We start from the raw sequence: 27,817 nt of genomic DNA, 5'->3' as shown, positions 1-27,817 counted from the left end.
AGTCGCAAGACGTCTACGTTTGGAAAGGTTTAGTGTGTTTCTCAGGTGATCAAGAAACCAGTACTCGTCCATGACGGTAATTTAAATTTTGTTTTGTGGAGTGTTGTGATTCGTCGTTGTCGCTATCTTTCATTTCGTACTCCTTAATTAAGGAATGTTAAATGTTACTACTTTTTTTTTATCTTGTTTGTAAAATCGTCACCCCAGACTTCGACAGGGTGACAATTTTTCATGTGGGCTATACTTGGGTGACAATTCTTCATGTGGGCCATCCTGGGTTTACGATTCTTCGTTTGAGCAAGTTGATGACAACAAGCATAACCTTCATTCAACGTAACCTAACGTAACCTAACGTGACCTAACGTGACCTAACGTAACCTAACGTAACCTAACGTAACCTAACGTAACCTAACGTAACCTAACGTAACCTAACGTAACCTAACGTAACCTAACGTAACCTAACGTAACCTAACGTAACCTAACGTAACCTAACGTAACCTAACGTAACCTAACGTGACCTAACGTGACCTAACTTATCTTTATTCCACTGTTGATATTCGGCGTACGGGGGTGACAGTTCTTCAAGTGGGATCTCATGGGGTGATGATTCTTCATGTGGGCGTTCTGTTTTTTATAATTTTATTAAGCTCAAAGAACGGCAAGCCTAGTACATAGGAAACTAACTATTTACATGAGAATCGTGACTCGCAGAACACACTGTTCGACTGAGGCGGTAATTTGTAAACAAGTACAAATTTCCAGAGGTTAGGACACAGTGGTAAAGGACATGGTGATACAATCGGGGTGCAACAGTGCCATGTATAAAACAGCAGACTAAACTATTACAGTCAACAGCATATACAAAAACGGTCTTGGACCAGTTCATACATCAGGACTATCGCGTCGTTATCAGCAATTGTTAGCAGTGGCGGCGCCAGGTGGGGGCTTGGAGGGGCTTTAGCCCCCCAAAAAAGTGGCCAGCCCCCCCCATTAGCCCCCCCAACTGAAATGAGCAAATTGAAACTTTAAAACTCATTGAAATAATTTTATTAAGTGGATTTTTTAATTGCCAGGTTAAAGATTTGTCAGCCATCAGTGCTAGCCCAACCATTAACCCCCTCCCCTTCTGAAATGAGGATAATATATGTGTATTATCATATTACTATTAGCCCCCCCAAAAATTTGCTCAGCCACCCCTTAGCCTCCCCAACTAAAAATTCCTGGCGCCGCCGCTGCGGGAGTGTAAACTATTACAGTCAACAGCATATACAAAATAGTATGAACAATATCAGTCATGCTATAAGGGACAATGACATAATTGAAACGGTCTTGGACCAGTTCATACATCAGGACTATCGCGTCGTTATCAGCCATTGTTAGCACCCACCAAGGCGTGGGTGACGTAAGAGCAGTTTATCTAAATGGTCATCGGCAAGCAAGCATTATCATGCATCAATGACATACCTTCTATGGGGATTTGTGTTTGTCATTTTATTACGCTCAAAGAGCGGCAAGCCTAGTACTTAGGAAATTAACTATTTGCATGAAAATCGTGCGTTCTGGGGTGACAATTCTTCATGTGCCCTTTATTTTTTTATTTGAGAAGTTAATAATTAATGTAAAACTATACTGTGTTTACAGACCTCGCACCCTACATAAGGTCCGCTCTTGCCATAGATTAATTGACTGTGAGTGAATCGTTACAATAGATATACACATACATATATACTCGTATACATATATAGTATGTATTCAGAATACAGAACCAAGGTCGTGAGAATAATCCGCCAAAAAAAAATGTTTAATTTTTATTTCGAACAATTTTCACTAAGGGGCTTTGATAATCTGCCAAACGTACGATAATGTATATTCGGGTCATTGTATTATTATTATTATTATTTTTTTTTTTTTTTACTCGTTTTATGGTTTAGGAGCATTAATGATGATAGTATCGTATCCTAACTTAACCATTAATGCTCCCAAACTGTAAATTGAATAATAATAAAAAAAAAGGTTACTATGACCCGAGTGACGGCGCAGAGCGACGCGACGGCGGAGCACTTGCGACCTTTATATACCAATGTGTGGGTTCAGGTGGGGGCGGGATAGATTCTACAATTGATCCGAAAAACTGTTCTTAATCGTCTGTTCTCATTAAGAACAAAATATTTCATTACTCTAATTGACTCGATTAGGTTTGATGTCATGAACCCCCCCCCTCCCCATATCAGGAGGTTAATACGGTGCCCCTCACAGAGGACTTTACAGCTTGGGATTTAATTAAACATGCCCTTGGTTCAGCTTCGCCGGTGGCAGGGTTCAAACCGCCATTCCCTTGATCTCCGTAAGCAGGGACGCTCTAGGCCGCTCAGTCAGCGAGTAAGGAACTGCCTAGTGTAGGCTTTATGGTCTATTGTAGTCTCGTTCTTATAAGTATTCACTAAATCGTTATTACTCTTTCCTAGCCAAAATTAAATCTGTAAAAATCTGTACTTTTGAAAGGACGAAAATGGGGTAAATGTAAAAATGGCTGATAACATTAAAGAATTGTACAAATATATTCCTTGTGTTGAGTACGCTGATACAATCGCATACGCCAGCTTCCTTATCTTTCATCAACATCGCAAATATATAATTCATTTTCAGTTATTTTGATTTGGGTTAGATTCGTATAGTAAAAGCGAGAGCAAAGAAGAGGAAAAGGAAGAAGAAGAAGAGGAGGAGGAGGAGAAGGAAGAAGAGGAGGAGTGGTGGAGTGGTGGAGTGGGGGGTACGTAGTACTGCAGTTTCACTGCGGTACTGACTCCAAGGACAGTAGTAAGTGAGACTTGACACTCCCACATCAATGACTCCCAGTAGAGCTGGCACGCTCCACATTCTCCCCACTCTCCCACCCCCCACTCCCCCACCCCCACTCCCCACTCCCCCACCCTCACCTTCTTCAGTGTCCAAGTCTGTTTCTTTAAACTTCAAGGTAACAATCGTGACCTGCAGCTGTCAGGTCGTGACCTATTGTCAGGTCATGACCTGATAACGGGCCGTGACCTGCTGTCGGGCCATGACTTTCGGGCCTGTGACCCCTTGTCAGGTCGTGACCTGCTGTCGGGGCGCGACCTGCTGCCGTCCCGTGAGCTGTCAGGTCGTGACCTGCTATCGGGCCGTGAATCAAAGCGATGTCATATCCTGGATGTGTCAAAAGATCACACACACACACACACACACACACACACACACACACACACACACACACACACACACACACACACACACACACACACAGCTCTGAGCTCTCTTTCGGGAGGGAAATAGCTGTCGATCACGATTCCAACACGTGATCCAAAGACCAAGGTGAAAGGTGAATACACACACACACACACACAATCAGAAATCTAATGAAAGTCGATACACAAACAAAACTGAATAGAAAATAAACTGAACAAAAAAAAAAAGATTGCGAGCGTAAAGGAACGTTCATGAATACGTATTAACAATGCTAAAACAATGTTTAAAAAACAAAACGAATGAATGAATTTGGTGCAAACTAAACGCGAGGCAATAACAGCGAACACAAAAAAATACTTGGTAATGAAATACCGAATTACAATTATCTATCAAATGCTCGTGTCTTAACAACTTAACAAGTAAGGGTTTGCTTGGTTGAATAAAATCACCAGACGGCAGGTAAAATATATAAAACATACACATCTATTCGTGTATATTTTTATTTATTTATTCTGCCCCGCCTAGCGATCCAGTCTACCCCAAATACTCGGTAATCTATCGGCAATAGCTTCACCCATAATAATCATCAAATCTGAAGTAAATGATAATTAAATAAAAATAATGAATAGATACATAAATACGTAAATTTAGATAAATAGAACAAATAATATAAACGCACACATAATCAAACAAAATTAATAAATATAAATAAACGAATAAGAAAATTTAATCAATCAAACCGAGAAATCAAAGAAATTAATAGATTAATCTTCATCCATTTGTTTATGGACCAAAAGGTCTCCTGTCATGCTCTTTCCTTAAGCCACTTCCACACGGTCGAGCACTGTCCGCCGGGCACGAGGGCTTTGCTCGACAACGGGCAATTTCAGCCGGCAAACCATCAAACTGTCCGTTCCCGGCGCCATTTGCGGGCAGTGGATGGAGGGCTGACATCGCTGCCAAACGCACGAGGTGAGGTGCGAGCAAAGTTAGCAAACCCGCTCAGTACAGACCCAAGTTACCTTTATCACCATGTCCGCATCTAGTACTAGTGTGTACTGGTCTCGACAAGACGTGCTATTGGTGCTATGCTTTTCCTCATATTTGTCTCTTTTGATTTCAAAAGTCCATCACTCATTAACAAGCTATATAAATCGTTAGTTCGTCCACATTTGGAATATGCTGTTTCCGTATGGTCACCGAATCTCATTAAAGACATTGACAGACTGGAAAAAGTACAACGGCGAGCCACAAAACTGATTCCAAATATCAAAAATAAATCATACGAAAATCGACTTAAGCACATGAATCTGTTTTCCCTAAAAAAGCGTAGACTCAGAGGTGACTTGATACAGATCTTTAAGATTTTAAAGGGAATTGACAACATCAAAATTGAAAAAAAAAAAAATCACATTGAATGAGAATCGGACAAGAAACAGTGGTCTCAAACTGTCCGGTAATAGATTCAATTTGGAAGTAGGTAGAAACAACTTTGCCAACCGTGTAGTTAATGAATGGAATAAACTTCCTGCACAGGTAGTGCAATGTAGTTCAGTTCGAAGCTTTAAGAATCATTTAGATAAATACCTAAGTAAGATGCTGTAATGATTATAATTTGTTATATTATTTGTTTTTGTTTTGTTATAATTTGTCTGTGATTTTCATATATTATTAGTTATATGTCAATTTATTATAATTTATTATTTACCCGTTTGTTTATTATTTTAACTATACCTATGCATTTATTTATGTATTTTATTTGTTATTTACATTATTATAGTTTTTATTTATTATTTTATTATTAATATTATTATTATTATTTTTTATTATTATTTTTTTTTTTTTGCATCCGGCCTAGATATGGATTAAAAGGTCTCCTGTCGGCATGCTCCGCCTTTGTAATCCTTACCAAGCCGGATCAAGCCACCGTGGTACAAAGGTACAGAGGCTGTACCACTCCTCAGGGGATAGGCCGGTCCTGTATTGGACCATTAAGGCTGAACTACACTATACACACACACGCACACGCATCTCGCGACGGACCGTTTTCTTTGAATGATGTAAAACAGTTGTGCGCAAACATTTTTTTATTTTTTATCAAAATCGAATTTTGAAAAATCATGAGTAGACAGCTAATATTTTTGTATGAAATATATTTTTTCTACTAACAAGTTTCAATTCATTAAGAAGACGCGTATCACTCTCCGGCTGAGAATTCCTGATTTGTGTAACAAAGCTCTTTATCCCCCTCGTAGGAAGGGTTGCCAAACAACCTTTGCCTTGACACTCCGCGAGAGGAAATGTCAAAAATAGGAGCGTTCCCAGTCCCCTCCTTCTGTACCATGGAACACCGTAGCGATATTCTTGTCCCCGCCATAGGGTACAATGGGAAACGAATCGAGCCAGAGAGGGTAATAAAAGCAATATTTAAGGTAATTTAGCAAGAAGACATGATACAAATTAAAACTGACTGAATACTCAAACGACAGTACTGCCAGTTAGACAAACCATGGAAACAGAGGCCGAGAAGTCATTGTTACCGTGACGTCACCAACCTGGACCCGTGACGTCATCGATCTGACCTTGAATACTGGATAGTGAAGCACTGCGGACTATCGCTCTAGGAGAAATCAATAGTGTTGGGTTTACTATTGGAGTGTTGTTGTTGTTCTGAGTTTACTATTGGAGAGTGATTGTTGTTGTTATGTTTCCTAAGACTGTATGTTACTATACCTGACAATAGGGGGAACTTGTAAGTTCCTTTGTACCCTGTCTTAAGGACCCGTGAGGACTCGTGAGGACTCGCAAGGAGACTCTGAATACTTTCCAGACCGCCATAAATATTGCTGGAATGACTTTGTAGCGAACCACAGACCGTCCCGTGAGACGCCGTTCAAGCAAGTTACCAACATAACGCATCAACTCCGGTTGTATGGGAATGTGGTACATTTCCCTAACGTTACTCCCACTCGCGGGGTTTTTCACTTCCCTCGGAGAGCCTCCCACAAGGAAGGGGACTCCCACAGACCTCGTGCCTGTGACAAGTTGATTGAACATGGAATGGTGACTGCCTGGGAGCTTGCTCGTAGAAACTGGTGGGGGGGGGGGGTTACCGGCGGCGTTTGAGTGAGGTTATGGGCCTCCAGGCGTAAGCCTCCAATTGAAGATGTACGGTAGGACTGGGCTAAAAAAAAGTTGAACAAATAAATAAGTAAATGAATAAACAAACAAACAAACAAATTAACGAACGAATAAATCGATAAACAAATAGTTGAACGCCCTTGGGAGTTCCGTGCACACGATCAGTTAAGTGATATCATGTAAAACAAACTGTTACAGTAGAGAGTGGGCAACTCGGAAGATTTAACTAGCATAGAGGTTGTTTGTTTTAGATGTACTGATGAATACATTTTCTAACCTTTTTCTACGTTTGGCCTTGCAAAAAAAAAAAATTATTTTCTGTGAAGAGTCGGTCAAAAAGACATGGGGGTGGGAGGTAAAGATAGATGAGGAGGGAGAGAGACAGACAGACAGACAGACAAAGAAACGGAAAGAGAGAGAGGGAGAGAGAGGAGGAGAGGGAGAGGAGGAGAGGGAGAGGGAGGGAGAGAGAGGGGGAGAAGGAGGGAGAGAGAGAGGGAGGGAGGGAGAGAAAGGGAGAGACAGAAAAAGGGACGGAGACAGAGACTGAGACTGAGAGAGAAACTTTCACGAACGTTTCATTGATTTTCGCAAAACGCCGGCCGGTGTACGTGTGTGTGTGCGTGCGTGCGTGGGTGCGTGCGCGCGCGCGCGTGTGTATGTGTGTGTGAGTGTGTGTGACGACCACGTTGGCTTACGACGACGACGACGACGACGACGACGACGACGAGCGTCACCGCGTTACCATCCTTGTCTGGCGAACGTCCAAAACGACACCGGGGCCAGTTTCGAGCTGCCATGGATGACTATGCTAGTTGCCACGAAGCCAGTGTCACTGGTTATTAGTTCAATCCTGTCTTTTTTCATTAATTTGTGTATCTATTTATGTATCTATTTGTGAATTTTGTTCATAAATCCTATTTTCCTATTTTTTCTTTCATTTTCTTACAGATTTTACCTATTCTATTATTTTGTCTATTCGTATTTTCATTTATTAATTCGCTCATTTTTTATTAATTTACTTGTTACTGTATTCATTAATTTATTTCTATTCACTTGGCCTGTTACTTTTATAAAATGTTGTAGATATTCATTTACATTAAAAAAAAAGTTGGAAATCTAGACATCTTGAACAATTTCTGTTGTCTTCAACAGATAATATTTTAGATCAAGATTGGTTTACAATGTATCAGATCGGTCTATATTTCCTGAAATATACAATAGTCAAGATCCGTTGGGAATCGTCCCAGTGCCTTTTTGTTTATGTACTTGGATCCAATCCAAACACGTCACAACTACTCCCACCTGTCCTTCAGTTTGAAGGCAGAGAAGTTTGCAGGAGTAACGTGGCAAAGGCTCCCGCGGTCATGTGAAATTGAGTTTCCACGGGCTTCACCAGAGCCGACAATGAATTTTCAAAAATTCAACAGTATATCTAACATTTGTATAGTTTTACAACATCTTGGTTCATCATTCAGTTTTGCTATATAAGACGGAAAGGTGATTTGATATTTCAAAATTTGAACAATAAGTTTGTAACCGAAATCGCTTTTAATCTAACGAACTCTCAACTGTCACCGTGGAAGCCCAGTGTGATTACCCGATGTGTCGGATTACTCTTTATCGCTTTCGTTAATCGCCAAGTTTCACAATCGTAGATCAAAGCTGGGATTACACGCCGATTGTAAACTATGCGTTTCTAAGCTCCTCGTGGTGTTCATATACTAAGTAAACGTTATCTATCTAATTGAGATATATTTTCTAATTTCATTTTCATGGTTTTTAGTCTCGGCCTTTGAAAATAATTATTATACTTTCCGACGTGTTTAAGTTCTTAATTATCAGACGCCAAAGCTCTACCCCGAATTCTAACATATCTGAATCTTCAAACCTACTTTGAGACATTGTTCAGGTCATAGAAAACGCAAGTCTTCCACAGGTTCTGAAACATGAACATTGTCATATACAGTGTAGAAATTAAACTACATTATTAACAGTTCCGAGGAGATTAAAATGTCCCACTTATGATCTTCTGCGGTTCTTGTATATCCCCGAAGTTCGCGTCTCCCCGAAGTTCGCGTCTCCCCGAAGTTCGCGTCTCCCCGAAGTTCGCGTCTCCCCGAAGTTCGCGTCTCCCCGAAGTTCGCGTCTCCCCGAAGTTCGCGTCTCCCCGAAGTTCGCGTCTCCCCCGAAGTTCGCGTCTCCCCCGAAGTTCGCGTCTCCCCCGAAGTTCGCGTATCCCCGAAGTTCGCGCATCCCCGAAGTTCGCGCTTTCCCACCCTCCACATTTATCTCGTCGATTTCCAACCTCACCTCCATCGCGCCAATAGCTCCTTTATCGACTCGTTTCCTCCACAGCTTTCGTTGTGTCGCTTTACGTCTCCTCTGGGGGCGGACGCCCCCGGTAAGCAGGTCTTCTTAGTGTCCGCAAATAGTTTACACGCTCGCGTAGGCATATAAACATGTTCACGCACCAAGACAGAAATCCACTCGCGTGCACTTGTTAGCTTATGCACACACACACACACACACACACACACACACACACACACACACACACACACACACACACACACACACACACACACGCACACGCACACGCACAGATGCCTGCCAGTTCAATTTGTATGTGTGTGGGAGAGAGAGAGAGGAAAATATCTCCAATCTTCTTGCTTGTTTTCAATCCTTCTGGCTAAATTTACAGTGAAGGTGCGAAATTCTTCGAAATTCATCAAATATTTTCTAAGAATAAAAAGTCACGACTTTCAAGGCATCTCCCGTCACTCTGGCGTGATACCAAGTTGAATGGTAGTAAAGACTAAACATAAATGATATAGTTTAGCAAAACAGGACTAAAGTGTGTGGAAACGGCCGCAGTTGGCGCTCCGTGGTGTGGTTACATTCTTCTCGCGTTAGAGAGGATTTTCAAATTCCAGGTTTTATCTTTGAAACTGATTTTTTGTTTCTTTTTCTTTTTTTTTTTTGCAGTCGTTATAAGTCAAATGTCAGTCCTTTCTTCGAACTTATTTCTCGTGAGAACGTTATTTGATGTGTATGTGCTCCGCTCCAGTAGAGGTAGTCTAGGGCTCTAGGCCACTCTTTAGTGGAAGATTAGATCAGATTAGATCATTCTATGGATGGGAATGGCAGATGGTAAAGGACATGGATCTGCCTATGGTCTCCCCGTGACCACCTTCGTCATCCTCCTCGTTCTTCTCCTCCTCCTCTTCCTCCTTCCTCTTCTTTTCCTCGTTCTTCTTTCTCCTTCTCCTCTTCCTTTTCATCCTCCTCCTTCCTCTCCTTATCCTTCTCTTCCTCCTCCTTCCTCTCCTTTTCCTTATTCTTCTCCTTCTCTTCCTCCTCATTCTTCTTCTCCTCTTCCTCCTTCCTCTTCTTTTCCTCATTCTTCTTTCTCCTTCTTTCTCCTCCTTTTCCTCATTCTTCTCTTCCTCCTCATCCTTCTCATTCTCCTCCTCCTCCTTCCTCTTCTTTTCCTCATACTTCTCTTTCTCCTTCTCTCCCTTTTCCTCCTCCTCCTTCCTCTCCTTTTCCTCATTCTTATCCTTCTCTTCCTCCTCCCACTCCTCCTCATTCTTCTCCTCCCCCATACCATCGCCATTAAAGTGATAAGGAGCATACACTAGGAGGCGCTGAGTAGCAACAACCGAAGCTGTCACCTACATTTTTTTACCTTTGTTCCAACATTTTTCTGCAGTTACATTAGGTGCACTGGCATGATTATTGTGAAATAAAAATAATTAGCATTTAATTCAGTAAACTGTATTGCAATGTGCTATGCACAATACGAAGGGCCGTCTCTATTTACAAACTTTTTGGATTTATTTGGGCTAAATGTACATTTGATGTTTTTTACACAATATTCCGATTTGCTACCCACATTCTATAAAGATACTAAACATCTGCTTCGATACCTTTAATTGAAACTCTCTGAATATAAAAAGGTGTTTTTTGTTTACAAACCAAATCCCACAAACTGATAGTTTATCCATTCAGTCTTACGGCCTGCCTGGAAGTTTCTGAGGCCTTCCAGCATAACCATGGAATAGATTAATCAAATACTGGAAATTCACTCGATTAATCTTCTTCACTGGATTCTGTTCTTGGTCCATCACTAACTCGGACAATCGATGAGTCAATCAATTTGTCATTCTGGGTACAATGCAGGACAGACCTCTAATAACTTTTTCCACAAGTAGCATGACTGTACCAAACACTGCCACGTTACTCCTGCAAACTTCTATTTTGTTCCTCCTCGGGGAAACTGTAATGTTGTAACACATTTGTAAATGTACACTTTAAACCCACTATCGGAGAAATAATATCAGAAGTACAGGAGATCCGTATATTTCGGCTACTATCTGCAGTCCTCTTCAGCATGGTCTAGAGTTCGTCGAACGCGTTTCGACAGACACGTGTTTAAAGTGATGTGTGAACGTTTGAACGGGGTATTTGGTTGTCGAACACGTTGGTTAAACCCCAAATACCCCGTTCACACGTTCACACATCACTTTAAACACGTGTCTGTCGAACCGCGTTCGACGAACCGTTGGTCCGTGTAACCCCCCTCTTACAGACAGTAGTCGAAATATATGGATCTCCTCTACTTCTGATATTATTTCTCTGGTTGTGGGTTTTTAAAGTGTACAATGTTTCTCCACCCTCTAGAGGCGTCCGCTGGAGGCAGAAACGGTGTCAAGGGGCGTCAAATACCTTGACCATTTCTGTTTATTGTACTTTTATAGTGCCTACGCTTCCTTGCAGCTTTCCGGGTGTCATATGATAAACAGTCCAGTCTACCCTAAAAATGTATCGCGTACTCGTCAACACAATACACTGGACAATAACCCACTGGAGAAAACCCCATTCAGACAAAAATCCACTGGACAAAAATCCACACAGAACATGACATAGCCAAACCAAAACCCACTTGAACAAAAAATATATTTTAGAAAACTATTTATGCATACAGTGCACGGTGTACACATACAGTATTAAATTATGCTAAAGACAACATCTAATAATTCAGATACTCAGCACATGATACTATCCAGTAAATTTGACTTGTCCAGTGGGTTTTTGTCCTGGACTCCTGCACGACACACGATACATCTACTTTTTGTTTCACTAAATTCAATCGAGTCATTGCAATCAACTTCGGCGTTCCTTGTTGGGGAAGGTACTGAAAACAGCTCCAGAATAAATGTCTTTACCTAAGATGTGAGGGAGGGAAGAGGGTGGAGGGTAGTGGAGTATGTAGGGGAAGGAATGGGTGGGAGTGGTTTCTATGCCTTTTTCTTTTTGGGTACCTGCCGTGTAAGGGGGAAAAGCCTTTGGTATAGGTATGTATGTATGTATGCATGCATGTATGCATGTATGTATGTACTTAACCCCGGGAGCCTTGCTTAAACTCGTTCTATTAGTATCTGCAACATTCGCGACTTCAACCCGATCTCCATCTCTATGGAACACTACCTACTCCCCTCCAAACAAATATCTATTATTTTCCTTTGAAATCCAAATGGCTGGGCACGGACACAATTTGGATTCTTCCTTCTTTCTTCATTCTAATCTAAGGTCAAAAGGTGACCTGTGTATGTCTACAACACTTCCTGTATCATAGTTCTGGGTTTAAATCTTGCAAGTTCTCGACTAACCAGCATAAGATAAAGTTTCATCGCTCCAGCGAATGCAGGGTGACCTGTGTATGTCTACAACACTTCCTGTATCATAGTTCTGGGTTTAAATCTTGCAAGTTCTCGACTAACCAGCATAAGATAAAGTTTCATCATTCCAGCGAATGGATGGTGTCTACATCTCTCCGAATTGCAACAACTATCCAGAATTCTTTGGCTTCCAGAGATTCTTGGCGGACCACATTCTACCAGAGTCTACTTCCTCTGAAGCCTCTATTTTTGGAAATTTCTATATTCACCACCAGCTTTGGTTTTCCTCATGTACAGATCCAGTCTGTGAAATAACATTCCAATTGTCTATGGTAAATAAACTACAACAACTAACATATGAACATAAGAATGAAGGAGACTGCAAGAGACCATAAGGCCTACACTAGGCGGCTCCGTATCCATCACCACCTGTCATCCCCATCCATAAAGTTGTCTAATCCTTTCTTAAAACAACTGATAGTTTCAGCGCTCACTGCATGGTTACTAAGTTTATTCCATTCGTCGACTACCCTATTAGTAAACCAATTCTTGCCTATTTCCTTTTTAAATCTAAATTTGTCCAGTTTATAACCATTACTGCGAGTCCTGCCCTGTTGTTTCAATATGATGACCTTGTTTGCATCACCCTTTGATCCACTTGAACACCTCTATCAGATCAAGTGACCGTCGTGGAAATTGATCCAACATCCCTTATCTCTTTCTCATTATTCATCCTCGTATGTATTCTTTATCATTTTTTCCTCTTCGTTGGGCTCCTTGCGACCTTAAAAACATTTGTATTACTTCTTCTAATCCCCCACACCACCACCACCACCAAACACTCCCACCCCAACGTCGCGCAAACAACATTGCAATTTTGGCGGCGCTGGCTGTGAGTTTGAGTCGGTATTATCTTGAAACTCGCTACATTAGGAGAGAGTCTTTGTTGGTACGACGTATCCTTCGTTCAAGTTTGATCAAACTCGATTGAATGAAACTAAAAATTGTACAAAAAAAAATCTTTCTTCCACGGCGTATTTCCCCATTGTACCTCTTCACTCCGGGGCACATCGCACGTCTGGCAGCATTAGCTGCCAGACGTGCGATGTTGCGTCATAATAATCGCATTATAAAAAATAAAGTCAGTGCTCAATCGTTCGTTCTCTTTCACCCGTGTATTTTGATAACCATAGAAAATTGATGAAGCCAGTTTAAAGAGAATGGAAATTACGTAGGTACGACTACAATAAATATAATCAAGATTCCGACGTCGGCATCATCGAGTACCCACTTGCTCCTCATGCCGCCTGCGTAGGCGTCACCGTATGGTTTAATGCTCCCATTACCGTGACAGCGAAATGCATCAAGGAGGTCATTCTGGCATGGGAGTGTACTCGTTGCACGCAAGTGCTACATGCAAATCGATAAAGTCATAGAATCGGTTTCATACTCCCGACTCTTAAATGAGCTTGGAATCGTGCAAAGTCAATGTACAGGGTGTTCCGAAAAATGCACTCGCTCCTTAACACGCAGAACATTTGTAAGTTATTTCTTGTTGTTCACGTCCGTCCCAAAGGCCTTTCTTGTTCACTTGCCTTGGGACTTGCTAGAAATTCTGTGTAACAAGAGATTTTCCCCCTTATAAGGGAGGTAGCCAAATCAGAGGCATGTACCTACCCCAACCCACCACCCTTTCCTCCCTCTTATATTAACTCTACATCTGAAATTATTTGTAACCTGAAATCATGAAGAGAGATAATGCAAGGTTTTCCCAAGAAACGTATTCATTCTTTGAAATATTTCGTAACTCTGTCGAATCCATTAATCCACGTTATCCGCTATGTCTGGACAATGGAGGTTATTAACTTGCACATTTGCGAACACACCGCGGGGGACTAGACTAGACAAGGGTGGAAAGACTACCATTTTCTATAATTTTGAACACATGTCCACCATTTTCTAAACACATGTGACGCGGACCAATGGATTATCAACGTAAAGAGATATTTCATATTACGTTTTTTTTTTGTTTTTTTTGGCATAACTTGTGTATGTAATCTTTATGGTTATTTTCTTCCACGTATTACTTTTAAGGGCAAACTAGTTTTCTCTAATTTCTAATAACAATCCCAACATCATAAAACGCACAAGAACAAAGATCATGCATGACAAGAAATTCTATATGTATACCAAGGCTTTTCCCCCTTAAAAGGGGGGTAGCCAAATCAAAGACAGGTCCCTACTCCTTCCCTCATATGACAAGAAACTGACAAGTTTTTCGTTTGTCAAGGAATGTAGAATATAACACAACCAACTCGCCTCTCAAAGACAGAAAGATGTCACACAAGGTGTAATTATGACACCAAACATTTTCGTTAAGCGAATTTATAATCCCTTACTGTGGATATACTATGTCTTGCTGCTTTGCGTTTGAACCAGGTTAGTTTGCGGGATGCAGGTATGACCCATCATCCATGAGGAGCTAAGATGATTGGGGTGGATAGGGTGGTGGAGGGGGAGTGGAATGGGTGGGGAAAGGTACGTGCTTTTGATTTGGCAACCCCCCTTATAAGGGGGAAAAAGGTATGCTATGTAGAGTTTATAACTCCAAAATAGGATGATGACTTCTACCGTGATCTTTTGCCTTTACAGTCCGTCTGTGCATCTTCTGTGTTGCTTGTTTATATTTCTGGTGAGATTTCAATAGTTTACACCTCTCACGCCCTCCCTCCCTCCCTCCCTCCCCCTCTCCTTCTGTTGACATCACCAAAGTAGAATAAAATCGTAATCAACCAAAATAATATATATATAGAGGATCACCATGATCCGTGGATTGTACTTGTCGATACCCCTTTCTCCTTATAAAGGAAGGACTTAACACAATATGAATGTAGTTTGGAGTTGTTTGTGCATCAACTCGATCAATAACTGTCATATGATATTTATTGGTATAATTTTCTATAATGATACTTTGCGTAAAACTTTGCACGTTGCATGTCGACACGATGAACAGATGTGAATGCATAGTCTTTGCTTGTATTTCTTGACAAGTTGACAGCCATCTATTGATGTCGTAGATTACCAGTTTTTCTTCCAGTTAGCTATAAACACAAGAAGCAAGTACAGCAAATCATTCAGCTTTTATCAAATTTGAAATAAACATTAATGGATAAGAGTATTATATGAAATTTTTTTTTGTCAATTTATAGTTTCACCCAACCAACGATTTTCGTATGTAGCTTATGCGTTTCTGGTGAGATATGTTGTGTATAGATTGATGGTGTACATCATTTCCATCTAAAATGCATAGTTTTCAAGAAATTGATATATAAAGTTGTGCCTACCTTTCCTCCCCAACGATCTTGGGGAACCTGTGGGGAAATCGGGGTTTTTGGGTGGGGAACATGAAATCGAGTAATGCGCGTTGCAAAACAGGTGTAAAACCAACAAGAACACATAAAAGATATATGGAAATTCATTAATTACACCTTTGATGGCGGCAGTGGCGGGGGCTCACGCGATCGTAGCCATGATGTTCTTGAGCATCGTTGACAACGATTCGCAATATTTTCCGCCATATCCGCTACATTTAGCGAAGCGCACTCCGGCCGCGCAAGAGTTGCTAACCCTAAAATCGGGAATAAATTCATGAAGCTTCGAGAGGACCGAGAGTTACGATTTTGTGTACAACTAACCTAATGTAACGTAACCTACCCTCAATAACGTAACGTAACGTAACGTAACCTACCCTCAATAACGTAACTTAACGTAACCTAACCTCAATAACGTAACCTAACCTAACCTAACCTCAATAACGTAACGTAACCAAACCTAACCTAACCTAAGCTAACCTAACCCAACCCAACCCAACCTATCTGGGGGCTTTGCCCCCCTAGACCCTTCCAATCCCCACCAAAACACTCTTAGTAACGTAACTTGAGCTCTCTTTAAAGTATAACTGAGTAGAAATGCATGTTTATCTATTATAAGTAATAGCTAATAAAATAAATGGAAACCATATTTGCCGTAAAATAAAAACCACAATAATAGCATTAGCATTGCCTTATGAGGAAGAGTTTGAGGGTTGTGGTGATGGCGCTGCTGCTGTGTCGGAAAAGGTTGTGTCGTGGCGCTGCTGCTACGTAATTATCAGACTCGTTATCAGAGTCTTCTTCCTGCAGTTGTGAGATGACGGGAAGGCCGAATGGCCGCTTCTTGTTAGACTGTGAGCGGTACAGTCAAGCGGACTCGATGAGGAAATGGTGGATAGCTTGTTCTTCCTCGAATGAATGAAGGAACATATAACGAGCAAGGTACTGCTTGAAGTACTCCCTCCTTAACCCTGGCCGCTTCGCTCACTACTTGAGGTCCAACTGCCGGCGCTCTATGTTCTGAGTGTGAATACTGGGTTTGTTAGGATCCACAAAATATTCTTTATGGTTAATCATGTAGTGCTTATAACCTTCATCATACTGTTAGCTATACACACGTCACGAGTCACTATATATGACGCCCCCAGATCGAATGTACTTTTTGATGATAGGTATCAGCGTACCAGCACTCCTGTCCTTATCAACGAGAGGCATAATGAAACACTTTTTAGAGATTCGCTCAATACCACCAAAAACCCAAAGCGGTGTAGCATGCGACCACGATCGTATTTTCGCTTGACAAATAAGGTTTCGTCAATCTCCACCTCAATCCCCTCGCCACCAATAGAATTCTGATTGTCAAACCACCACTCGGTAACCTCCGAACACTGGTATTTGGAACCCAGTTCAAACACTTCAAAACCGTGTCATGATTCCAGGTCTTTTTTTAAGCCAGTGGTTGACAAAACGGACTATCTCCGAAAGTTTCAAGCGAGTTCCGTCGAGATAAGTTCCTTGGTAGTCTGAAGTAGTGAAGTTACACTGCCTTCGTTTCTTTGTCTTGGCTACTTTGATCTGCCTGCCACAATACCAAGAATGCCTATCTTCCCTATAAGTACAGGGAACTTTACAGTATGGGCACTGTACTTGCAAAGGAAAGACACCATGATTTCTTAGAAATTTTATTGCAGCCTTGTCGTCCAGATAGAAGTCCTTGATAAACTTCCAGTAGTTGTAGGAACATCCAGCATACAACGTAGCCATTCAGATAGCGTAGCCAATTTGATAGCATGATAGCGCATCCATTCTGTTAGCCTTCGCTAAATGTAGCAGAAAAATCATAAATGTGGCGGCAACGCTGCTAAACAATAACGAGGCTTGCTGCCGCCATGAAAGGTGTAGTTTACATATTTTCATATATTTATTATGTGAATTTCTTGATTTCCGACCTTTTTTGCAACGCACATTACTCGATGTAATATTCCCCAACTCAAAAACCCCGATTTCCCACAGGTTTCCCAAGATCGTTGGGGAGGAGATGTGGCATTTCGGGAGGCGAGGAGGCATATCGTTATATATTAATTACTTGAAAAATACGCAATTGCGACGGAAATGATTTACACCATAAACCAATACACAACATATCTCACAAGAAATACATAAGCCACATATGGAAATCGTTGGCTGGGTGAAACTATAGATTGTAAAAAAAAATCTCCCCAGAGGCTTTATCCTTATCTTGTATTTTCGCCAACATTAATTGCGTTGAAATTACGAACCGTATAATTTTAAACAGATGCTCCATAGAAAATTGCGAAATTGCATTATACATATAACCAAAGAAAACTAGACTATCAGCCATGACTATAGTAATAAAGTGATCGAGCTTAAGAAATGTAATTTTTCGCTATGAACTGGATAAGATTTCAACAAGTTTCATCAATTTTATACTCCATAACCTTTCCTTATTTCCTGTAAAACTTTCTAAGATCTGAAATGGATAAGTTTAATATACAAAAGTTAAAATCGATTAAAATGTATATCCTACATACCTAAACACTTTTCTTCAAAAATATCAATTACAAAAAGTTTACAAAATAAAAGGAGAAAGTTATAGTCCCCGGATGTTAAAAAAAAAAAAAAAAACGACGGTTATCCGTTTCCTCGAAACGTCGGCTTCCTTCGAAGGAAAGGTGAGGCAGGATTAGATCCAAGCCTCGTAATGGCATACGAACACGACTCTGGCGAAATGTAAATAAACAAATAAAGCAAAACATAAAATAAAATAGAATAAATAGGTTACAATAAGAAAATGAAATATTAAACAAAATATAATAAAACTGTAAAAAAAAAAAAACAAGGTGAAATAGAGATAAAGCATAGCAAAATGAATTAATGTGAATACAATAAATAAAACAATAAAATAAGTAAAAAAAAATACAATAAAATGAATCGATAGAACGAAAGTACGATACAAGATCATATAAATACAAAACATAAAACAGAATAGTATAAAACAAGGTAATGCAAGATGAAATATACAAGTATAAAACTAAACATAAAATGACATCAAATAAATGCAATAGAAATTATAGAAGATTAACAATATTACATTAAATATAATAGAATGAAATAAAATTAATAAGATATAAACAGAAATTAATAGAAAATGACATAATAAGATTGATTAATAAATCAACATAAACACCAAAGCACAATATCGATTAAAATTGTTGTTATTGATTAAAGTTATTTCAATGTAAAACCCTCCATCAAGTTTCCTCAGAAAATTATGGTGTGGGGGCCATTTCAGTGTATGGTACCACGAATCAAGATGGCACCATGAATCAAAACAAGTATACTAAAGTTCTGGAAACTCGCCTATACCACAAACAAGGGAATGGTATGGAAAAGGGCAATGGATTTTCCAGCAGGATTCTGACCTATGTCACACAGCAAAGAGAGTCAAGACATGTGTTGTAAAATGATAATTAATCACGTAAACAGAAATGGCAATTTATGTTCTAGAAACATCCATGCTTGCTATACGTACGAACATACACACATACAATGACGCATTACTTTCAAGTTCTACTTTTATAAATAATGCACCCCGAATAGTATACAGTTGCTACCATGGCCTGGAAATTCACCGGATATTAATCCAATTGAGAGTTTGTAGGACGATCTGAATGACGAAGTACATCAAGTGTCAATAACAAAGAAAATTCAACTCGTATAGTAACTAATACACGATTGGTTCCATTCAGCTAAAATCAAGGAGTTGTATCACTCTTACATTTCTAGTTTGCCTAGACGTGTCCTGAAGCCTCACTTAACAAAATATGCTTAAACTAAGTACTAGGCAACGAATACTTGTAGATTCAACAAAATAAAGCAGTATTTTGAGCTGCTCATGGATCTTAGTTGCTTTCAAATTTGAAATTGTCGAGTTGTGAGAAAATTCCATATTTTTTCAGTACTATAATTTTCTAGTTGGATGAAGGGTATTCCAAGAATGGTTAGGACATCAGAATATGTAACACTCGATGCGTCAATGTGACAAATTGGGAAAAGGAAGTAATAAGCAATCCTGAGTACATTATCATCATAATTTATTATTATTGTTATAAGTTTTTTTATTTCGATTTTATGCTTGGAGTTATTATGCACTCCTCGCCCATAACTTCAAACCCCCTATTCCAGCAACTCGTTTGAGTCTATGTTCCAGCTCCAGCAACTTATTTGAGTCTACATTCCAGCAACTCGTTTGTGTCTACAGTATGTTCCAGCAAATCGTTTGCGTCTATGTTCCAGCAAATCGTTTGCGTCTATGTTCCAGCAAATCGTTTGCGTCTATGTTCCAGCAAATCATTTGTGTCTATATTCCAGCAAATCACTTGTGTCTATATTCCAGCAAATCACTTGTGTCTATATTCCAGCAAATCACTTGTGTCTATATTCCAGCAAATCACTTGTGTCTATATTCCAGCAAATCACTTGTGTCTATATTCCAGCAAATCACTTGTGTCTATATTCCAGCAAATCACTTGTGTCTATATTCCAGCAAATCACTTGTGTCTATATTCCAGCAAATCACTTGTGTCTATATTCCAGCAAATCACTTGTATCTATATTCCAGCAAATCATTTGTGTCTATGTTCCAGGTGCTGGAAAGCCTACGTATGAAGCGAGATTTGCTGGTGGTCTTTCTCCTGCTGGGGATAGGAGTACCAGCAATCATCATGTACGTGTCCAGTATGACAGACCCAGGTCAACCAAAAGAAGGTCTACACATTCCTTATGGTGAGGACAGATGGGAAAGGAAGGGAGAGGAAGGGAAAGGAAGGGAATATAATGACAAGGAAACAAGGTAGGCCGACACAAAACCATTCCCATACCACCAAACTGAATTTTCGCCCCTCCCCCCCCTTTTTTCCCAAATTCAATTTGCTAACCTAACCCTACTTAGAGTAGTCTTCGACAATACTATGTGGCGAAATGGGAAGTCGTGGACGACAATGCTGTTTAAGTTCTTGAAGACAGGATGAGGAGGGAAGTGAGGGCAGCTTTAGAAGTAGACGTTTGCAAAGACCAAGACTAAAAAGCCATCATGTGCAGGGATGGGGGTTAACCCTTTAAACCCCGATGACAAGATTCTTGTCATTTGGTCAAATAAAACAAAAAATCATAAAACACCAAAATGTTTGATCAAACACCAGAAAAATATGACATCAGTCCTCGCGCGGTCAAGCCGCATCAGATGATATTCGGATGTACGGGCCGGCGCGAGGCCTACCATATCCGGTTTTTCGTATCTACACCACAAGCGGCTGACATGAGTTCAATGGGTTAAGCACCGCCAAAGAACGGTATCAAAGACTCTTTGGACAGGAAGAAGAGGCATCCTCGGAACAAGACCGAGCCAAGGGTCTCGTGGCAAGGTAGCAAACAAACTCGAGGTACCAAGTACCTCGACAGTGTCTAGTATTCCAGACTCTATGTATCTGATAAGGAAATTTGAGAAAGAATTAGCTCCGCAATCGGGACTTGAAATCTAGATTGTGCATCTCTTAGAGCAGGATGTCGACACTAAGACCGTATCATGTGCAATGTTAAAAACTAGTACTCTGGAACTTGTCCTATACATCTCCTTTTGAACACCCTGAGCGGTATGGTCGGTAGCTTTGTGCTAAGAGACTCATATCCTAGGGTTCGAGTCCCGGAGCTAGATCTGTTCAAACCAATTGCCATAACTCCACACAAAAAATGGTGGAAATTTGTAGATGCCTTAAGAATGAAAGGTAAAATATACTAAATTGTATTTATCACTAGCTTCTCCGATCAAATATGAATCGAAATCACCTTTTAATACAAATATATATTTCAAACAAACTCTTATACTTGCTCTCCCTCGACAACCAATCATAATCAAGGATACGAGACAGGGGTGGAGCTAAAATACTATAACAGAACTAATAGTGTATACATTTGAGTCGGAAGCAATGCAACAAGACACAGCACATCCACAGCAGGGTCCTGATGGCCTAAGCTGGTTTACCCCCACAGATTCATTTACATGGCGACCTTCTCTCCTTGTCACTCTTCTGGCTTGGGCAGTGTGAATGGTTTTTCAACCACAAGTAGTTGAGATAAAAGTAAAACAAATGGGTATGAGATGGGTAAGATGTGGGTGCATGCCTTAGCTAGCTACCTCCCTTATGAGGGGAGAAGGAAGAAGCCTTTTGGTACATAAGCAAGTTGATAGTATATATTTGTCCATCTGCGATCAGTCTGAATGGTTTGATTCTCGTGGTGGCTTTTCTTCCAGAGTTGACAATCATCGACAACATGACAATAAGAGAAAGAAGAAGCCTTTTGGTACATAAACAAGTTGATAGTATACATTTGTCCGTCTGCGATCAGCCTGGATGGTTTGATTCTCGTTGTGGCTTTTCTTCCAGAGTTGGCAATCATCGATAACACGACACAAGGACCCCTGGAAGAGTGGGAGGAGCTTCAGAAGATCCGTCGGCAGGAGCTAAGAGCCGGCTGTGCTTTGGCCAGGAGCCTGAAGAACTACGCAGGGGACAAGTTCTTGAACACGAACTTCGGACACTTCGTCGTTGATGACATCCACAAAACGCTATATTGCTACGTGCCTAAGGTCAGAGGAATTTGTGATTTTTTTTTTTTTTTTAAGGTCAAAAGATACTATGTGTATAGCCTTGCATGTAGCTATGTACAGTTGGCAGAGATCTGAAACGGTCTCCATCAAGTAGAGTGCGATTTGTTTTCTTGCATCTGATATCGTAGAGCGATAAATGGACAGCCTTGCACTATAATCGTAGAGAAAGACTGCAACAATTTTGAGACGGTACACGTATACAAGATATCGCACTCAAGGATCTTGGCGTAATTATCAGTAACTATCTCAAATCATCCAAACAGTGTATTTCAGCCTCTGAGAAAATAAGTAAGATTCTAGGACTGATTGCGCAATCTTTTGACTACAAAAGTCCATCATTCATTAACAAGCTAATAAATCGTTAGTTTGTCCACATTGGAAATATGCTGTTTCCGTATGGTCACCGAATCTCATTAAAGATATTGACAGATTGGAAAAAGTACAATGGCGAGCCACAAAACGGATTCCAAATATCAAAAATAAATCATACGGAAATCGACTAAAACATATGAATCTGTTTTCCCTAAAAAAAAAAAAAGAGCGTAGACTCAAGAGGCGACTTGATTTAGGTCTTTAAGATTCTAAAGGGAATTGACATCAAAAGTGACTATTTTCACACTGAATGAGAATCAGACAAACAATGGTCTCAAATTGTCCGGAAATAGATTTAATTTGGAAGTGGGTAGAAACAACTTCGCCAACCGTGTAGTTAATGAATGGAATAAACTTCCTGCAGAGGCAGTGCAATGTAGTTCAGTTCGAAGCTTTAAGAATCATTTAGATAAACACAAACACCTATGCAAGATGCTGTAATGACTATCATTTATTCTATATTATTTGTTTGTTATCATTTGTCTGTTTGTTATTATTTGCTAGATTCTCATTTATTATTAGTTGTATGTCAACTCATTATCATTTACTATTTACCTGTTTGTTTACTATTTATACATACTCATTTATGTATCTTATTTATTTACATTATAGTTTTTATTTATTAATCTATTTATCATTTTTATGATTTTTTTTTCGCATCCGACCTAGATATGGACCAAAAGGTCTCCTGTCGGCATGCTCCGCCTTTGTAATCTTTTGTAAGGGACCCGATGTTTTCCGTAAACATTCGTTCAACTAAAGACAATGGGGTTTTAATTTTCTTCGTACTGTGGTGTCAAAGTACATCGACATTTTCCTCTCACTTGTGTACCTACGCACTCCCGGTCGCAGGGAGCACAATCCTGTACGTACGACTAAATAATATTCATATTAATTTCAGCGTGATATACACTAAACCAAATTTAATACGCATATGCATGCAAGGTCACACTCTTGTGCGTGTGAAAGCACTTCAATCATAATTTAAGTAAAAACAGTTCATTTCACTCTTCAAAGGAAGCCATTATGATAGAATGAAAATTTCGACTTGATTGCATGTCGACTTTAATATTGTAGAAATAAAGCTAAAACATTTTTAATGATACATTCTAGATGTTACAAATCAGTCGATTAACCGATGGTGGTGGTGGTGGTGGTGGTGATGGTGTTGTGATGTCAGATGTTACGTGATTTCGTAAATGATTACAACCGTCTATCTGTCTGTCTAGCTTATAAATCGATGCGAGGCCGATTTTATTCTCAAATATGCATAACTTTGGCTACATTTCTTGAAAACATAAAACCATATTATCATTTACTCTTGTAATACATGCATATAATATATATATATAACAAAAACACTAGAAACGTGTGTTTCACATATGCAAGGTAACCGCTAATGAAAAGAAAAGACCGGAACAGAGCGGTTTCGTGTATTACATCCAGTGCAGATGTAATACACGAAACCGCTCTGCTCAGATTCTTTTCATTAGTGGTTACCATGCATATATATATATATATATATGTGTGTGTGTGTGTGTGTGTGTGTGTGTGTGTGTATTATACACATATAATATATCAAATCGCCATCAAAATACTGCGATAGCGTCGATCAACGCCCCCAGGTCCTACCGTTGGGTGAAAGTGGCCCTAACCTAGTAAAATTAAGTTACTATAATTGGTGAAGGGTACACTTTGCCGAGAGGATGGAATTAAGTGAAGTCCAATTCTCTCGGGACTTGTTTATTGGGAATATAATGCGAGTATAGGCGACCTAAGCCGATATCTTGGCTGTGGAATATAATTCTTTATGCAAGAAGGATATAATACACATTTAGGAGCACCGCTAATAATTTGGTTTATAAATTGCAATTCAAACGTTACAGAGCAACACTACTAACATAAATATTTACATATAGATACGTGGGACATAATAGTATTAATAATGTTATATTTCCATAATCCAAGTTCCAGCGGGATGACTCATGATACACGAATTCTACAGAAAACGAATTCTTCAAGGCGTGACAATATTACTAAATAAAAATGACTTGTAGTACACAAATTCTACAGAAAACTAATTCTTCAAGGCATGACAATATTATTAAATGAAAATTATTTATGGTACACGAATTCTACAGAAAACGAATTCTTCAAGGCGTGACCTTACTACAACCACATATCCACTCGTTTATTCATGCAACCTTCTTTCATGCAGGTGTCATGCACGACCTGGAAACGCATCATGATGATCCTCACGGGACTCTCGAAGGCCAAAGATCCTCTGGAGATCCCATCGGAGAAAGCCCACGAAGAAGGAACCCTTGTACACCTCAGCTCCTACACAAGGGTGATGTCTCGAGTTCGATTAATTGCTTTTATTTATTTCTTAGTCCATCTTGCAAAGAATGACAAGCTACTCTGTACAGTGTGTTATCAAGTTTTTACAAAAATCTTGTGTAACGATAAAAAAATCAATAATAAATTAAAAGTTAATAGATCAACAAATGAATATATAAATAAAAATTAATAAACACATTGATAAGTAAATGAATAGATCAAATCAATAGATACACAAATAGGAATGGATAAATATATAAATATACAAACAGGTAAATAAATATAGATAAACGAGTAAATATATAAACAAATAAGAGTATTTTTTACAACACAAAAATCCTATTCACCCCACCAGGGACATAGATCGTACCAAGAAAATCTAGATTCTAGGTTGCACATGTACTTGCCCCGTTAAACCAAGCTTGTATATATTTAAACTCATTTTTCCCTATAGTGCCTTTCAATGACAACAGATTTTCATCTGTGCAGCCATAGTTTTAGTAAACTTACCCCCTCACGCTCCGACCCCACCTCTCTCTCTCTCTCTCTCTCTCTCTCTATACCTCTCTATGCATAATTTCCCCCTTCCCTCTCTCTTCCCGACTACATATCTATATGTAACTCATATCTGTTTATCTATATATATTAATACATGTGATATGCTTTCATTTGTACAGAATTTTTTTTCAGAAAAAGGCATTTCCCAAATTGTTATGTATAGTGTATTTTTCTTAAATTACTTATGATTATTGAATTGTTCAAACTTGACACTTTCCTTATCGATAGCAAAAGAAAATGAACTTCCTTGTCACTGTGATCTGAAGGAAGAAAATAATTTCACTTTGGTCCCTTACTCCTAGGTATTAGTGTCTAGTGTTGCCTGTAAATATGTGATGAATGTATTATTTACGTCGGAAACTTACGATGTCAGAGTTTACAATGTCGTATAGGACTTTAGGTCGTGAGGCTGAAAAAGAATGATAATAAAAAAAATAGAATTAAAAAAATGAGAAGATATTATCTTGTATAGTACTTACAAGTGAAAGGAGCATCTTTACATACACAAGTGATCATTTATTATTATTATTATTATTATTAATCATTATTAATCATTATTATTATTTTGACGTTCTCTTTTCGTACGAGTAGCCGAAGAGGTAGGGTCACCATGTAAATAAAGCGGTGGGGGTAATCCAGCCCCAGCTGTCGGGCCTTGCTGTGGTGGTGCTGTGTCTTGCTGCACTGCTTTTGACCCGGTCAGTGGGCGGGGCTAGGAGTGGGCCTTCGTCCACATGGAGCTAAGAGAGAAGGGAAACTGTTGGGAGTTGGTTGAGTGCTTGACGTGGCTTGCTATAGCCCTTAGGAAGAAGAATCCTTTCGATATACAGAATTATAATTATTATCATTACTATCATTATTATTTTGTTTTATTTCATTTTATATCTTTTTTTTTTTTTTTATCTAACACTGCTCTGTGGTCTTCCAGGACAAGGCTGCAGTCCGGAGACGGCTTCAGAAGTACACGAAGTTCATCATAGTTCGAGACCCCATGGAGAGACTCCTGTCTGCGTACCGTAACAAGCTGGCCGGCGACACGAAGACCGCAAGACACTTCAAGAAGCGTTTCGGCGTGGCCATCCTGAAACAGTACGGGAACAGAAACAGTTCCACTGGCGATGGGGTCACTTTCAACCAGTTCGTGGATTACGTCACGGATCCTTCCAGGAGAAAGCAGTTAAACGAACATTGGGCCCCTTACGTCGATCTATGCCATCCATGTCTCGTTGAGTTCGATTACATCGGGAAATATGAGACGCTGGAAACGGACGCGGAATTTATACTTCGCAAGATCGGTGCTCCAAGAACTTTACATTTCCCGAGAGTTTATTCGTCTAAGACGACCTCGGTGCTTCCAGAATATTTGAAGACCTTAACAATCAAACAAATCAGGGCTATACTGACCTTATTTGACCCCGATTTCACTATTTTCAAGTATAATTTCAACCTTGTTTCCTATTTGAACATTAATTAAGGACAATGACAACCCCATCCCCGATTCCTTCGATGGTGTAATGAACGATTTTCACTCAAACTCGCGAACGAAATCTATGCAAAGAAAACGGGAATCTATGCAAAGAAAACGGGAATCTATGCAAAGAAAACGGGAAACATATCAGGAGAGGAAGACGTTTATAGTTCCAGTCCTAGGATGTGACTAATTTATTATTGCCATTAATTACCATCCATCATTATTAATTATTTTTTGTGGTTTGTTGTTGTGCACTTGCAATATGTGAACGGAAATCGACCGTATTTATTACAAATTGAATCGAATGTGTTCCTTCACGACGTAAATATGTAAAGGAAAATGTACAATCAGTAATACAACAAACGTGTGAAGGTTAGATATATATACAAATGTGTGTGTGTGTGTGTGTGTGTGTGTGTGTGTGTGTGTGTGTGTGTGTGTGTGTATTTACCTAGTTGTATTTTACGGGAAGGGGAGCTATGCTCGTGGTGTCCCGTCTTCATATCTCATTTTATCTAAATTGTTTTTAAATTCGTGTATTGTTTTTGCACACACCACTTTCTCATCTAATTTGTTCCAAATGTCTATTACTCTGTGGGGAAAGCTGTTCTTTTTCAGATCTCTTCTATAACTCTTGATTTTCTTTCCGTGTCCTCTTGTATTTCTACTGTCCCATTATATTAGATCCTCTCTATCAATAGTTTCTATGCCTTTCATGATTCTATATATAGTTATCAAGTCTCCTTTCTTTCTTCTTTGCTCTAATGTCTGTAGCTCAAGTTTTGCTAGTCTCTCTTCCTATGATAGTTCTGAGAGTGTTGGTGCCAATTTTGTAATTGCTCTTTGTATTTTTTCAAGTTTTGTTATTTTTTTTCTACTTGGTGACCACGTCATCGCTGCATATTCCAATCTTGGTCTTATCAAAGTGACTAGTATTTTCTTCACCATTTCTTCATCCAGGTATGTAAAT

General features: G+C 39.6%; 1 protein-coding gene across 1 annotated transcript; it reads left to right on the top strand.

The window, feature by feature from the left end:
• On the top strand, window positions 1-27,235 carry LOC143034167 (carbohydrate sulfotransferase 11-like). Its single transcript, XM_076200116.1, has 5 exons — window positions 1-76; window positions 20,086-20,224; window positions 21,883-22,085; window positions 24,697-24,828; window positions 26,305-27,235. The coding sequence occupies exons 1-5, from the start codon at window positions 71-73 to the stop codon at window positions 26,848-26,850; spliced, it is 1,026 nt and encodes a 341-aa protein (XP_076056231.1). The 5' UTR covers window positions 1-70; the 3' UTR covers window positions 26,851-27,235.
• The last annotated feature ends 582 nt before the right edge of the window (window positions 27,236-27,817 follow it).

This window comes from Oratosquilla oratoria, chromosome 17, assembly GCF_046742065.1.
Source record: "Oratosquilla oratoria isolate Oo_2021 chromosome 17, ASM4674206v1, whole genome shotgun sequence".
NCBI classification, from domain to species: domain Eukaryota; kingdom Metazoa; phylum Arthropoda; class Malacostraca; order Stomatopoda; family Squillidae; genus Oratosquilla; species Oratosquilla oratoria.
This window is presented reverse-complemented; position numbering and strand designations above follow the sequence as displayed.